Source organism: Pezoporus wallicus, unplaced genomic scaffold, assembly GCF_028554395.1.
Source record: "Pezoporus wallicus isolate ANWC-B61680 ecotype Strahan unplaced genomic scaffold, APGP_CSIRO_Pwel_v1 contig_8746, whole genome shotgun sequence".
Lineage (NCBI taxonomy): Eukaryota > Metazoa > Chordata > Aves > Psittaciformes > Psittacidae > Pezoporus > Pezoporus wallicus.
In genome coordinates this window covers 217,658-233,255 of record NW_026642307.1, presented here as the reverse complement: position 1 = coordinate 233,255, position 15,598 = coordinate 217,658, and the positions used below count along the sequence as shown (strand labels likewise).

Genomic DNA, 15,598 nt, shown 5'->3' with positions numbered 1-15,598 from the left:
GGGGCCGGGCTTGCGGGGAGGCGGGACCGACAGCTGCTACCTCCCCCCGTCCGCTGAAGAGCGCCTGCGAGGGCGGCTGGCGCGGCACTGCACGGCGTAGCGCGGCTGATCGCGGCTCGGCTCAGCTTTGCACGGGGCGGCGGCATCCGCGGCTCGGCCACCAGCGCCCACACACCCGCCGCCGGGCACCCGCCTCCCGGCCCTCCTCCCGCCCCCCTTCCTCCTCCTCCGGGACTCTCAGCTGGGATCAGCCCGCGGCCGCTGTTGTTGTTGGCCGGCTCCGCCGCATCGAGGATATTTTGGCTCCCTGAGAGGCAGCGGGCACTCTCTTTCTGGACTCTTGTGCGGTGCCGGTGCCGCCGCCGAGGGACGCCGAGGAGCAAGGCGAGCGCCGGGGACCAGGTGAGGTGCGGACGACGGGAAGGGGTTTCCGCCATGGGGGGATCTTGGCGGCCGCCTGGGAGAGCCGGGCACGGCCCTCGGCTCCTATCATGAGGAACGCGGCCTGAGCGACCTCTCCCGAGGGTATGGCGAGAGCCGGCGGGCTAAGAGGGTGGCGGGAGCACCCCGTGAGGTTAACCCGGAGGCGGGCGGGCCGCGTCCGAAGCGGCGGTGAAACGGGATGCTGGTGTTGAGGCGGCTGCGCGGCCGGCAGGGAAGGGTTAATGGGCAGCGCGCTCTGGATTTGGTTAGTACTTTAAAGGGACTTCAAAAAAAAAACGCTGGGCTGAATGATTTCCCCATCTAACTTTAATGTGGGCGAGTGTGTCATATGTGCGAAAAGTCATACCGGCTATCTCGCTCATCCCTGTTCGGGGAGCCCGAGAGCTGCACGGAGGAGCAGCGCGGCTGTGTCTTAACCTATTGGTACCAAGATGGTTTGGCTAAAAGAAAATTGCCGTGTAAAAGCAAAACACCAACCAGACACCTCTCTTAAGGACAAAAAAACCCAAGCAAACAAAAAAAACCACAACCCCAAAACCAGTGGAGAGGCGGTGTGGACACTAGTATGGTTTAGTTCTCCATGGGGATGGTTCCTAGCTGAATCCAGCTGTGGGCAAGCACCTGGCTGTTGCTGAAAAGAAGTTGATCAGAATTCAGACGTATTAGTTAATAAGTGCCTGATCCTGTTGACCCTGTTCTGGTTCACCCACTCAGCTATGCGGGGGTGTTGGAGAAGGTGTCCTGCCAGTTAAACCAATTATAGCTGGCAAGTAGCAGTCATCAGCATTAGTGGAGGAGTTGGAAGTGAGGCCCAGTCACTGCCCTAGTGTCTCTTCTGAACTGAAACAGCAGCTTTTGAAGTCCAGCAGAAAGCCGGCTTTAATCCTTTGTGTTGCAAAAAGACATACTGACATTTCAGCTCCACTCGTCTTGTGATACTCTCTAAGGGTTTCAGATCTCGGGACTGGAAGCTCATACTGCAGATGGGGAGAGAACTGATGTATGATGAGTAAGGGCTATAGAAACACATAAAAACATGAGGGATTTGGCTGGAGGAAGGAAGAAGGACTGTTAGAGAACATACTAAAGATCTTCACGTGTTATGAGACTGGAGCTTGGTGGTTAGTTTTTCGTAAGCTGTGTCGTGCCCAGGCAAGGCCACAGAACAGACAAGCAGCTTACAGTAGAGAAACGGTGCCTTGGGTTAATGAGCAGTGTCGTGTAATGAAGACTTTGTGTGAACCTTTTGTCTTAGGACCCTAAAACACTTCCAGAGAAACAAAAAAACCCAGGAAGGAGAGAATTCTAGTCCCTCTAAGGAGTGGGGAGGTCCCTAACAGGATTGATGTAGAGGCCAACACTGCACATGAAAGTGCCAGAAATCTTATTTGTAGCCCTCACTGGGAATCAGCTCTAAAATTACTGAAAACACAGATGATGTTTTCACAAATATCTTCTGATTGGTAAGGCTTACAGCTAGTTATCCCCAGGCATGAGGGCAGATTTCGAAGGCAAAGCAAAGAGTGTTAGAAATTGCCATATACTTTTTTTAAAGCCCAGCCGAATGCAAGGATAAACAGTTGTTTAAACAAATTTAATGAAAAGATTAGGATGCTTGCTGAGTGAGACTCATGCTGTGTAAAATTCTTTGCTGCTCAATGAGATGTGTAATTTAGATCAAATATTTGTACATGCTATTTGAGGCAAAAACCGGCTTACAGTAGATCCTTTCCAACCCTAACTATTCTATGATTCTATGGTTGTACTTTTGGGGTAGCATTATGATGAGCCCCATACATCTGATAACAGTGAAGTTGAAATGGGCCTTTCAGGTTAAGGACTCTTGATTTTTTTTTTTTTTTCAAGTGATCAGCTATATAAGAAGATAAAAGGGTTCCTTGTCTTTGACTGTTGAATGTGTTTATTTTCCTCTTTATTTATATGGACAGCTTTTGAATGTGCTGTTACTTTAAGCTGAGCTTATTTTGTTAAACTCCTGATTTGCCTTCTTTTTCTGAGTTTAAGATTGTATTTCTGTTTCTCCTTGTGTTAACATAGCTGAGAGAACTTGTTCATAATAAGTGATCACAGTTTTGTAGAAATATTACTGGTGTCCTGTGTGACTACTTAAATACAAGCACACATTTTCAGGCAGTTTCTGTGGAGCAAGATAATTTAGCCCAGTGCTGTAAAGAGGAGAAGAAAAATTGTGGAGACAACTTGCCGCAGTGTAGTCTGATAAGGTATCATTCACCAACACCTGAATTACAGCATCATGATAAATCTGAACAATGGCCATAAAACTGGCTTTATTCCTTATGTTTGATCTCTCCCAAAGGCCAGTAAAAGGATATCAATCTTATCACTCTTTTCCTTAAGTGATATATGGGATAACAAGTTATACAGCCTTCACACAACACTGTTCTTGGTAATACAGGCAATCCAGTATAGCTTTAACTTCAATAATATGAACATTTTAATGGTGGTGCCATTATCAGCACTTTAAAAAGGATATTTTACTGAATAAGCCTTCTTCAATTAAAACTTAAGCCCTCTAAAGCTTTATAAATATGCTAATCCCATGTTTACAAAATGTGCGAGATAACATGGTTGGGCGATGCTTTGCCTAGTAGAGGAAGGAGGTTGCTAATAGTGGGTATTGGCTTCAGTGATTATTCATGAAAGGGTGAAAGGGTTAGTACATGAAGGTGTATCACAGTGAGCACTCTGTCTCTTCTTCCTTCATTTGAAAGCTAAAGTCCAAAGTGAATCATGATGTGTGAGCAGGAATACAGTAAGCAAAAATAGCACAAAATTGAATGGTTAAGATAATGGGTGAAAGTTGGAAAATAGAGCAATAGATTCTTGGTGGATAAAGGACTTCTGGAGGCTTTTCAGACTAACAGTATAAGGTACTAAAAGCCCTCACACTGGGTATCAGAGGCTAATCATCCTCTTGTTTGCTCATTTCATAGAACTTTAACACCAGTAATGCCTGTGAAAGGTTTTCCAGTTAAAAAGCTGCGTAAGCAAGATGGAAATTGTGCCCTGTGTGGTTGGAATGTGAGCAATGAGAAGGGAAGCTTTCCCTGGATCTCATTCTGGGAGCTGTTCCGTAGTCTGTACTGAAGCAGTCAGATCCGTCTGTTAATAAGTTTGCTTCCTAGGTAGCAAGATTTTTCATGTGACCTTTCTCATTTTTTCAGATGAGTGATTTTGGGATCAGGAATATGGATCAAGTAGCTCCTGTGTCTAACATGTACAGAGGAATGCTCAAGGTGAGTAATCTTGAGCTGTCGCCTTCTAAAGCCAATTGGGGCATCTCCCGGCTAATGTATTTATTGTGTTCTTATTAATACCATCACAGGAATTGTATGACCATGAACACAGATGTTCAGGTTTTATTTACTTGTAAGCTTCAATCTTCTAGAGTATTTCCACTTCCAGCAGAGATGTGAAAAGAGGAACTGAAATAGGAAGATGTAAATTTTACACCCCCAACCCTCTTCCCCCAAGGAGATTCCCTCCTTCCGCCCCCTAAATTTGAAGAATTTGAAAATGAGAGATACACAAGAAATCCATTGGAGTTGGCACAGCACTTTTGCCTAAATAAAAGTTACAGGACTGGCAGTAGGGGTGGTCTTTATATATTTAACATAATGAGAGTGGCAAAGGGCTCTCCTGATATGACTGGTTAAATTTGATTCATTTCACCGAAGGAAAAAAAAAAAGTAGGTTATTCACTTACTGTATGCAACTATATGAAATGGAATTCTAATACATTGTAGGAAAACAAAGATAGTTATTAAATATATTTATCTTTCTATAGATTGTGTCTATGACCTTGTTTTGAAAGGAGCTTACAGCTGAGGACTAATGAGAGGCAAACCATAAGGACTCAGGTCTTTAAGGGCTTCCCTTCTCCCCATTTATACAAGTTGTTTTTAAATCTCAGTATCAATTTTTTTACATTACATTGATTAATGTAAACCGGCTAAAGATTAGGAAGAGACTTTCCACTCTGATTAACTTTGAGGAATGTTCATATTTTGAAGAACGAGTTAGTGAGACGGGTATGCTAACTTCTCTGATGCTTTATGTCCCCTCTTAGCTTATGCTCCTGCCCTCAACAACAACAAAATCCACAAGAGATCCCCAATTTAACAGCTGTGTGCTCTGTGACACAGTGGTTGTTCTAAGCAGTTATTTAATATTCAGTTGTCATATAATTAAGTTGATGTAGAGTCCTGTATTCTACTGTTTTGTAGCTTTCACATTTCTTTTCATTCTGTAATAATTGCTCTTACATATGTTGAAAATCCAAATAGTACGATTGTAGGGCAAGTAGAATTTATTGTGTATTGGGTTTTCCCCTTTTTTAGTATTAAATTAAGAACCTGCTTAAACATTAATTTTTCTCCTTTTTGAAATGTGAAACTAGCACAGTATAGATTTTACTCACTCACATGCCACAGCATTTTTTCCAGTGACTCAGGATAAGGGTCAGCTATTTACACAAAAAGCAGGAGTTTCCAGATGGTGTTGAAAGAACTTGCCCTTTCTTCTAGGTACTAGTGATTAGTCAGTGCTTTTTATCTAGTAATGTATAAAGAATCTTTTACTAGGAGGTTTGGCAATTGTTATTAACATGTTTCATTTAGATGTGAGCCTTTTGCGGGTTGGCTTTGACTCTAGTTGTGGGGGTATCAACTGTACACAATTTGTCTCAGTTGGATAGTGTTCAGTGGAGATTTCTGAACCCAGTTAACTGAGGCATGGTACTGTTTATCTCTTCTTCTGTGAAGTGCATGCTTTCATAATGCGTCTACTAGGACGTATTGCAGCCTGTTATAAAATACAACCATTAAAAATATGGTTCCTTATTTCTTACTAGAGTTAATGTAACTTGGGAAGACGGGGGATGGGGGATGACACATGGCACATAAAAGGCACCTGGTGCAAAGAGACTCCAAGCCACTTGAAATTTTGTGGTGAGATAAAAAGGAAAGGTAGGGAATAACCTGACTTGGAGTATTGTATACGGTTCTGGTGTCCTCAACATAAAAATGACATGGAACTGTTGGAACAAGTCCAGAGGAGGGCCATGAGGATGATCAAGGGACTGGAGCACCTCCTGTATGAAGATAGGCTGAGAAAGTTGGGGCTGTTCAGTCTGGAGAAGAGAAGGCTGCGTGGAGACCTCATAGCAGTCTTCCAGTATCTGAAGGGGGCTATAGGGATACTGGGGAGGGACTCTTCATTAGGGTCTGTAGTGACAGGACAAGGGGTAATGGGTTAAAACTTAAACAGGGGAAGTTTAGATTGGATATAAGGAAGAAGTTCTTTCCTGTTAGGGTGGTGAGGCACTGGAATGGGTTGCCCAGGGAGGCTGTGAATGCTCCATCCCTGGCGGTGTTCAAGGCTAGGCTGGACGAAGCCTTGGGTGAGATGGTTTAGTGTGAGGTGTCCCTGCCCATGGCAGGGGGGGTGGAACTAGATGATCTTGGGGGTCCTTTCCAATCCTAACTATTCTGTGATTCTATGATTGTGAGGAAATGTTAATACTCATTTGTTACTCCAGTAACATAACTTGGGTTGCTTGTGCATCGTAAATGAATACTGCCCTGAAAAATCTTTGCCTTGTCCTCATCTAAATCTCCTACCTTGGCATAAGCTGGCAGACCAGTGGATGCCTAAAACAAATAAGCATTTGCAAGTTGCCTTTGTCTCCAGCTCCCTGAACTGCAGTAGCTGCTATGAACAAACTGTAGCTTTCCAGAACAATATTCTATCCTCGGGTGCTTTTACAAATCTCAGTGGCAACTTTTATCTATCCATGCCTCTAGATACTACAGATAGAGTTTTCTTGTGATAAACAGGAAAGTTGCATAAGTCGTTTTTAAGTTTATTTCTTTGTTAACATTCCCTCTGTCCCCTGAAGACTAATGTGGCTGTGGAGTAATCCAGTAAAAGTACTAGTATTTCTGGCATACACAATTGACACAAGTCATGTTTTAAAGAAATAGGTTTCCAAAATATAACAATATTTATTGAATGTTGCCAACGTATTAGTAGAATCCACTCTATGTGGAACATTTTTATCAGTCCTGTTCATCCCTTTGTGTATAACGAAACTAGCAGCCTTTCACTGAGCACTTGAAAGCCTGCAGAATGTGGTAGCTGGCAAATGCAGTAACTCACAAGTATAAAAGTCACAGCAAAGGAGTAATATCTGTCTGCAGGTCCTGTAAGGCTGACTGTATGGCTTCAAGTGATATGGTTCAGATTAATTTTTTTATTTAGAAAAAAAACAAAAAAAACAGAATAAATCTACTCAAGGTCTTGCACTGGCAATTGTTTTTCCATAATTTATTGATCCTGCCTCTGCCATCAACCATTCATCAAGTGAATAGTCAATTTCAAAGGTTAAGGAAATAAGGATTTCTTTAAAATATATCTAGAAATAAATAAATATATAGCTGTACACACAGATGTGCATTCCCTGTTGTTAAAAGCCTCATTTGCAGGTAAACTAAGAATATCCTTACTTGGCTTTACTGCAACCTGCAGAACATGCCACCCACCTAGCACTGTGGTCCGAACATCAAGTGTTTTGTATTAATGTACAACAAGCTATGCTATCATTGTGTTTATATTTCAAGGGCACAAGTTAGCTGATGGAGGGTAGTACTTGTGCATGATCTTCAAATCTAGGAAACCTAACCCAGGCACTTTCCAGCAGTGAAGTTGATAGTGCTCTAGCAAAATGCTCACATTGTTTTATTTGTGTTGCTTTTCAGCGTCAACCAGCATTTGACACCTTTGATAGCTCAAACTCTCTTTTTGCTGGATACTTCTTCTCACTAAATGAAGATCAAACTCTTCAGGAAGTGCCAACAGGATTTGATTCTACTTCTTACGGTAACTCTTCACTTTGTTCCGTAGTCCAGTCAGCAGATCAGAAATTTGTGGGGTCTAACTACCAATTCATGGCTATGCTCTTACATGGATTTCCCAAAAAGGAATAGTTTAGTACACAGACTTCTGTATCCATGCTTGATTTTGCCCATGGGAGTTTTGTTCTGTGGATAGTTGCTATTCTCTGTACTGAAAAGGAATGGGAACTGGGGTTCAGTAGCCTAATAGACTGACTGTCCATGGAAGAAGCCTTAGTAGGTATAAAAACAGAACTAAGAGAATTTTAAAAATACATAAATAATTTTATGTGTATTTAAACTTGCAGCATCTCAACCATAATCAAAATGCAAGTGCTCTGCAAGCTCCTTTCTTGAAAACTGTGGTGGTAAATCCCAGTGTGTTTTACTCAATACATTAAAACCCAGGAGTGGGGATGTTTACAGATCCTTTTTTATTGTGTCTTTGTGTAGGACAAACATACCGTGAGTTCTCTACCAATCCTTGTCTAGAATCCCTGACAAAATATGAGGGCTTATCTGAAATGTAGACATTTTACCCTGTACTGCCTTTATCTCCCCTTGGGGAAGGAAAAACGCCCAACCCTCAAGCCTCTGAAAAGCACTCCTTTGTTATAATGTGACTCTAATCAGTAACCTGCTCTGGTCAGCAAAGCAAGTCCCAGCAGATATTGAGCATGGGTGTGGTAAAAATAGTAGTTAAGCATGGGCTGGTAATGAGCTCCACTTGCTGGGTCAAGTGGAGCCTGTAGACAGTCTTGGAGAACAAGAAGAGCTGCACAGCTTCATGAACTAACTTGGAGTCTGCCAAGTTCATCACCTTCTTATACCCTGCCACCGTTACATGACTGGTGCAGCAGAGCTCCTCCAAATGCAACCTGCACGTGAGTTCTTGGAGGCTCTCAAATGTTCAGGGATGCAGTTGTGAATTGCTGAAGTTGTCTTCAAATTGCCCTTAGCTTAATGGTCCTGACCAAGAAGTATCAGTAAAAGGCTTCCTAATCTAAAACACTGCTTTCTATTCCATTGGAATAAATAGTGCAAGCTGGTTCTTCACAACCCCACTGTCAGTTACTTAGCTCTCAAACTAAATGAAGACTGGTGTTATAAGAAAGTCTGAGGTCAAGCTATAGATGACAAAATGGGAATAAGCAGTCTTATATTTCCTTAAAAAAGAAAAAGTAAAGTTTCCCTGCAAGAAAGGCCCTTTATGTAAGTACTAAGAGTAAAGGAGGATCATGGAAAGCTGCAAAACTTTAATTTACCATGATGCAACTTCTATCCAACTAGTAGCACAGAGATTTTAGCATTGATATATTAAGTCAAAGAATATACCAGAAAATCATTTATGCTGTTTGTTTCTGGGTTTAAAATACCTAGTTTCCAGCATCCTTTTCTTCAAATAGTGCAGCAAAAACCTGTCACTCCTTTCACTGGCCTAAAAGTTAATGTATTTTTTTTTTCCCTCCACCCCTTTTGTTTCTTGTAGAGTCTAACAACTGTGAATTGCCTCTGTTAACCCCATGCAGTAAGGCTGTGATGAGTCAGGCCTTGAAAGATACTTTCAGTGGTTTCACAAAGGAACAGTGTCGGCTGGGTATCCCAAATAGTAAGTGTTTTCTATTTATAAGCTTTTTTTCTGTTTTTAATGCTAAGGAGGAGGCTGAATAGCGTCTCTTTCAGAAGAGAAAGAATGATGTCAGTAGGAAATACAAGAATGGATCCTATGTGAATCTGGCACCACAGCTTGACTTGGAAAGACCAGACTTAGTAGTATTAAAAATGGGTGCATGAAGAGCTCATGCTTTGGCAGCATAAGAGAGAATCAAGTAAGCTGAGGACATCTCTGATTACAAGTGAATGCAGAAGAACAATAGAGGACTGTTTTTCAGTTTTGCATTTTTTTTAAATCAGAATAGGTTCATTCTGAATTCATTCAAATCTAAGTAACGTGGGTAAACAGTTTTGTTCATTCACTGCCTTCTAATGAAGATTATTTCACAAAGGTCAGGAGTTATTTCTAAATGCTCGATACTTTGTCTTGCAGATCCCTGGTTGTGGACTGAACAGCAAGTTTGCCAATGGCTTTCATGGGCTACTAATGAGTTTAGCTTGGTAAATGTGAACTTCCATCAGTTTCTTATGAGTGGCCAAGACTTGTGCAACCTGGGCAAGGAGCGTTTCCTGGAACTGGCACCTGACTATGTGGGTGATATTCTGTGGGAACACCTGGAACAGATGATAAAAGGTAATTATAGAGCCAGAAAGCTTTTGTTTTAAGGCTCTTCTAATAGAAACACAAATGGGACTCTTTCAACACTTGTTTCTCTATGAAGGGCTTTTATTACATGTGAAGACTCAAAATGAACTTTAAAACTTAGTTGTGATAATGCTTTTATTAACCATTAATAAATTCTTGATATGCAAAGCACATACAGATATCTGCAGAAGTTTTTCAGTATTCAGTCTGAGTACTATTGTGGTCAGATTTTATTTGGAGTAATTATTGAAATGAGATTAGGATAAGACTAATACCCCATTTAAAAAGATAAACAAGAGTTGCACAAAATTTGTTCAGTTCTCATTACAAGTTTCTGGTTTTGTTCTTTTAATGTAGTGTTTTGAGGTAATTCAGTGAATGAATATCAAAAAATCAAAGACACCTGTAGGTGTCTTGGGTGAACACTGATGGTATTGCTAAATCCCTACATGCAGTGCTTTGTGAAGTCCATGGGGTTTGGACTGTAGCACTTGGTAGTTGCAAACATTAAAGACTTGGACTTTAAAATACACTGCAGTTATGTTGTTTCTAAGTTTTATGTTAAAATTCAATTGGTATGATGGTTTTCAAGCCTGTTGGAAATTGGTTAGGTGGTTTGGGTGTGTTTTTGGTTTTTGTTTTTTTTTTTTCAAGAGAGAGGGTTCAGTGGAGTGTATTTGTAAAATTCACGTGAATGATGACCCCAAAATACTCATGAGAGTTGGAAACTTTTTGTGGCCCACAGGTCAGATACATAAAAGTAAAAAAACAAATTAAAGTTTGTTTTGGTTTGTTTTTTTTTCCCCCTCGTCTCTCTCCAGACAGCCAAGAGAAGACACAGGATCAGTATGTGGAGAATTCTCATCTCACCTCAGTTCCTCACTGGGTCAATAATAATTCCTTAAGTAAGCATCTTATGAAATTTGACGTTTTACATCTCTGTTTACTGTAATCATGTCACAGATCCCAAACAAAAAAGCACACCAGAATAGTCACTGTGCTTCAAGAGAGCACTTGATTTCAATTGCTATGGCCTTTTTTCCTAGTATTATTTAATTGTCATCTAATTCATATCAGAAGTCTTTTGAAGAGCAAAGGCTTTGAGAAAATCAAATTTCCTCTTGGTATGCCAAAGCCTACATCTGTGGAGCAGAATGACTGCTCCCACTTCTAGCAAACACTGTCAAAAACTAGCATCACTGGGGAGCAGTAAGAGCTATATTTAGGCTTTTCTGAAGACTCTGGAAGTGAAATTTACCTTTTCAAAGTGTGTGGGACGCAGTGCTAGCTCCCTTTGATTAGCGTTGTATTTCATTCTACCATAGTCAATCTTCAGCTCAACCTTACTACGCCACTTAATGATGAGGGCCTTACTCAAAACCATTTAAGCTTCTTTAGCTTTCTCTGTACCCCTGTAGTTTCCTTGAAATACAAATAATACATGTATTTGTGATCAGCAAGTTACAGAGGGAGATTTACAGAATCTGATTTGGAGCCCATTAGATGGGGATCTTCTTATTGACTTCAGTAGATCTGTAGCATCTATCTTTCTCTTAGGTATTCATGGGTAAATAATTTCTTTGTGGCACAACTGTAGTGAGGTGCAGGAGGTTTATTAGTGTGTTTAAGGGTCTGCAGGGCAAATCATCTAATTAATTCTTTTATTTCTTTCTTCAGCTGTAAATGTAGATCAGAACTCATATGGTATGCAAATGCCTGGATACCCTAAAGCCCTCAGTTATCCCAAACCTAGCCTCCTGACTGATGTCTGTCAGACTTCCACAGGACCGAATCTCCTTAATCCAGAGCAAGAGTTTTCATTGTTCCCTAAAACCCAAGCAGATGCTGTTGGTGTCAACTACTGTGCAGTAAATCAAGATTTCCCAAGAAGCAATCTGAACTTGCTCATAGATAATTCTGGTGAGTTGTTATCTGCATAACCATGGGTCTGAGGTCATATTCTGTATGGCTTTTCCTCCTTTCCGTAATTGATATATACAAGCTGGATTGAGTAGGATAAAAAAAAACAACTAACCAAACCCAACACTGTTTGTTTGTTTGTTTGTTTGTTTCATAAAGGTAAGCTTAGGGAGCATGAATCTAGTGACAGCGGTGCGGAAAGTTATGAAAGCTCAGATTCAATGCTACAGTCCTGGAACAGCCAGTCGTCATTAGTGGATTTACAGCGGGTGCCATCCTATGAGAGTTTTGAAGATGACTGTAGCCAGTCCTTGTGTCTGAGCAAACCTACAATGTCTTTCAAAGACTATATTCAAGAACGAAGTGATCCTGTAGAGCAAGGGAAACCAGTTATACCGGCAGCAATTCTAGCTGGCTTTACTGGTAAGTAGTGAAGCAAAATGGTCACTCCTATTCTTATGTAACATCAGTATTCTCTATTAGTATGGACTTTATTGATAGTTGTAAGGTATGCCTTGCAATGTAGTCAAGAGACCACTACTCATAAGAGTAATAATTTTAAATGTTACTGAAGAAAGTATCATAGATCCATCCATCTAAAGCAAGGACAAGCAGGTGTGCCAGAGCACTTAAAAATCAAATGCACTTTTTGATCTGTCTGAAAAAGAGGGAAACTTGGAAATAAAACTACCGTACTTGAGAGTTTCTGCAGGTGTTGGCTTGCCTGTTAAGAACTTGTTCCTGCAGTCCTTGCCGAAATCTGTTTTTGCTTTAGAACACTTGCCAAGCCAAGGACTGCAGGACAAGCCCTGGAGCTTTGAATGCAGCTGATGGGAAGCAGCAGTGAAGGTTAAGGAATCCATATGAAAGGGAAAGCCATACCTTGTGTCAAATCCTGTGTTTCCTTGGAAAAGTAGACTTTTCATTTTAACATGTATAGGATCAGATTTGTGTTACAGAGAAAAACCTTAGGTTTTTTGCTAAAAAAAAAAAATCACAGTAATGCAAGATCTACCCTGAGATATGAGTATGGTTACATACATTGGTTATGGTAAGAGCTTGCAGAAGTATTAATTGTGGCTTCTCCCCACCCTTTTTTTCTCAATAGGCAGTGGACCTATACAGCTATGGCAATTCCTTCTGGAGCTACTGACTGACAAGTCATGTCAGTCATTCATTAGTTGGACAGGAGATGGATGGGAATTTAAACTTGCTGACCCAGATGAGGTATGTGGCTAACTGTGATGAGCACAAATATTTAAGGTCTGATCCACCATCTGTGGGCCTAGTCTTTATTAAAGCATTTACACGATCAGACACTTGCTGAAATCTCATCTGCAAATGCTTTATTGTACAGTCAGGATTGCTGTGGAATGTTTCCCCCTCTCCTCCCACCCAAGGATATTAGCATTTGGTTGTAGTTAGGAGAGCACATTTTATAGCTTGAAATGTAAAGGTAGTATACTAAGTTTGTTCTTCAGACAGTGGAATACTGTAAGATTAGTTTACTGGATGTAGTTGAATCAACAATGCCTTAGACTGCCCAAAGGCATGGGGAAAATGCCTTCTGCCTGTTGCTGTTCTTTTAGATACACAGTAGTGCCACTTTTGAAATATTTTGGGAACTAGAGCTTTAGTCATTAAAAATAAGCAGAATGCATTTTCATTTTCTGATACTGTTACCAGCAGGAAAGTTATTGTATCAAGGGATGTGATACAAAGGCTTTATATAAAAAAGAAAAAGGGCAAGAAGTCATTGACCCCAACAAACTTCATCTCATTCAGCTTCCAGTTAAAGACCTGTCCTGTGCTGCTCAATAGCAAATTAACAGTTAAATGGTGCCCTCTTGAGAGAGGGGAGACTATATTTCCTGTAAACCTGATCTCCTTAAACACATTTTGACCTATCCACTATCAATAGCTATCCTTTTCGCTGATATCAGCCACTTTCTCCTGAAGCTGCGACTGATAATTTCCTGGGGTATGTTCAGTTGTGGGATCAGTCACAAACTCTTCTCTTACCTGAGTTTGGGACATCCAAAGCAAGTAAAACGCTGTGACTGAAAAAAGGCTTTGATAACTGTTTATCAGCCACCGACTAGAAGAACATGACTTGAATAAACCCTTTGCATGTCACTTTCTTTTCGGACTGCCAGGTGGCACGGAGGTGGGGAAGGAGAAAAAACAAGCCAAAAATGAACTATGAGAAGCTCAGCCGAGGCCTACGCTACTATTATGACAAGAACATCATCCACAAGACTTCAGGGAAACGCTATGTGTATCGCTTCGTGTGTGACCTGCAGAACCTGCTGGGGTACACAGCAGAGGAGCTGCACGCAATGCTGGGGGTGCAGCCTGACACGGAGGACTGAGCCCAACAACGTGATGCTGCAGGGGCGAAGATCACGCGTTGGGACTGTGTCTGGGAACCGTCTATAGTAGTCAGTTCTTCTGGCTGTTCAGATGGCTGCAACTGTTGGGAAATAAGGACCTTACCCGATTTTTTTGTAACCAGGGAGAGCTGGAAGGAAGAGGCCTTATTTCATCAGTAGCCTTGGGTGTTGCCATGTCGGGCACTTGAGCAGCATGGAAGTCAGCACAGACCCTAGCTCTGTCATGAAGATATGGAAATGCTCTCAGGTTAAGCATTTCAACTGCCTGTACTGCCGTATGAAGTGTTTTGGCTACTTTCACTGCCATGAAAACTGGGTTGGCTTTAAAACCAAAGGTTGGATGAGAAACCAGTGATGCAGCAGAACTGTTGCTCAGATATTTTAAAATACCATTGTCCTTGCTTACATGTAATACAATGCAATTTATAAAAAAAAGGCAACAAAAAGAACCCCAACAAAGGTAATTTATTTTAAATGAGCAGTAAGGAGAATTGATATTAGTTTTGTTCTAAAGCACGTTTTATGATTATTGTTATTATTATTGCTCCTCCAGAAATGTGCTGCATAGGTACATAAACACTCTGTGTCCAAAACCAGATGTAGCAACCATTAACAAAAGAAAAGACCCTGTAAAGAAGGGAAGGAAAATTGTACCATTTCAATATTCAGTTTGTATATATTCTGTGATTCTTTTTGAAACTCTGTAATGCTCCTATTTAACAGATACTGTATAGTGTAAATTAAACTAATTGTGTGTGTGTTTTGAAATAGGATGAATGTAAACTTATCAAATGAATTTTTTTCATGTTTGTCTAGGATATACAACCTTCTGCAAATATTTAATTGGCCTGAGAGACAACATAAGTGCTCAGTGTGCATGCATATGGTATGCCTACGATATGAAATGGGGGGGTGGGGAGGGAGGGCTGGCTCAGTATTTTGCCAAGACTGAAGTTGGCAATTCTTTGTGCATTTTGGCATTTTTACAAGACACTGATGTTATATTCTGGGACATAAAGGGCCTGTTTGTGGTTTCTTCTGTAACTGAAAATGAAAATATTAATATGGCTAAAATTACCTTTTTTCTTTATAAATGGCATCTGTTTTTCAACTTCTATGCATGTCCTCTGAAAAAAATTTATATACAAGCCTTATTTTTTCAGTTGACTTGTCTCTTCCTGCAGTTTATCCTGTATGATTAAAATATGAATTCTATTTTTGGAAATAACTGTGACTCCTTTTCAAAGATCAGGAGGGATTTATGTAGCAGCTATTTTTACTGCAAAAGAAAAAAAAAAGAAAAAATTCACTGGAAAAATGTACTTTGTAAGAAAGCTTTATTTTTTATCTGAGCTTGATGTACATTTAATTGTGTTGTACAGTGTGAGAGGTTTTAAAATGAGCCTTCATTAAAACCTCTTGAATAAGAAAATAGTGTGTGTGTGTGCTCTTTGAAACTTCCCAAATTAGAGAAGTTCCTTTTTTTTTGTTTATTTGTTGGTTCAACCATTATCCATCCAACCAACACCTTCAGTCTCTGCAGGATTAAAAAACCCCAAACAAATCCACAAACCACCACCCAAACAGCCAAATTTACACTGGTAGGGAGCTTAGTGCATAGGCTGATGGTTTGGGTTGGAAGGGAC

At 40.7% G+C, this 15,598-nt stretch overlaps 1 protein-coding gene across 1 annotated transcript; it reads left to right on the top strand.

Annotated features, from left to right (window-relative positions):
• The first annotated feature begins 217 nt into the window (after positions 1 to 217).
• ETS2 (ETS proto-oncogene 2, transcription factor) lies at positions 218 to 15,384 on the top strand. The gene is made up of 10 exons (XM_057428718.1): positions 218 to 402; positions 3,651 to 3,722; positions 7,245 to 7,365; positions 8,869 to 8,988; positions 9,427 to 9,627; positions 10,461 to 10,544; positions 11,317 to 11,559; positions 11,719 to 11,982; positions 12,668 to 12,786; positions 13,716 to 15,384. The coding sequence occupies exons 2-10, from the start codon at positions 3,651 to 3,653 to the stop codon at positions 13,929 to 13,931; spliced, it is 1,440 nt and encodes a 479-aa protein (XP_057284701.1). The 5' UTR covers positions 218 to 402; the 3' UTR covers positions 13,932 to 15,384.
• Positions 15,385 to 15,598: the final 214 nt, after the last annotated feature.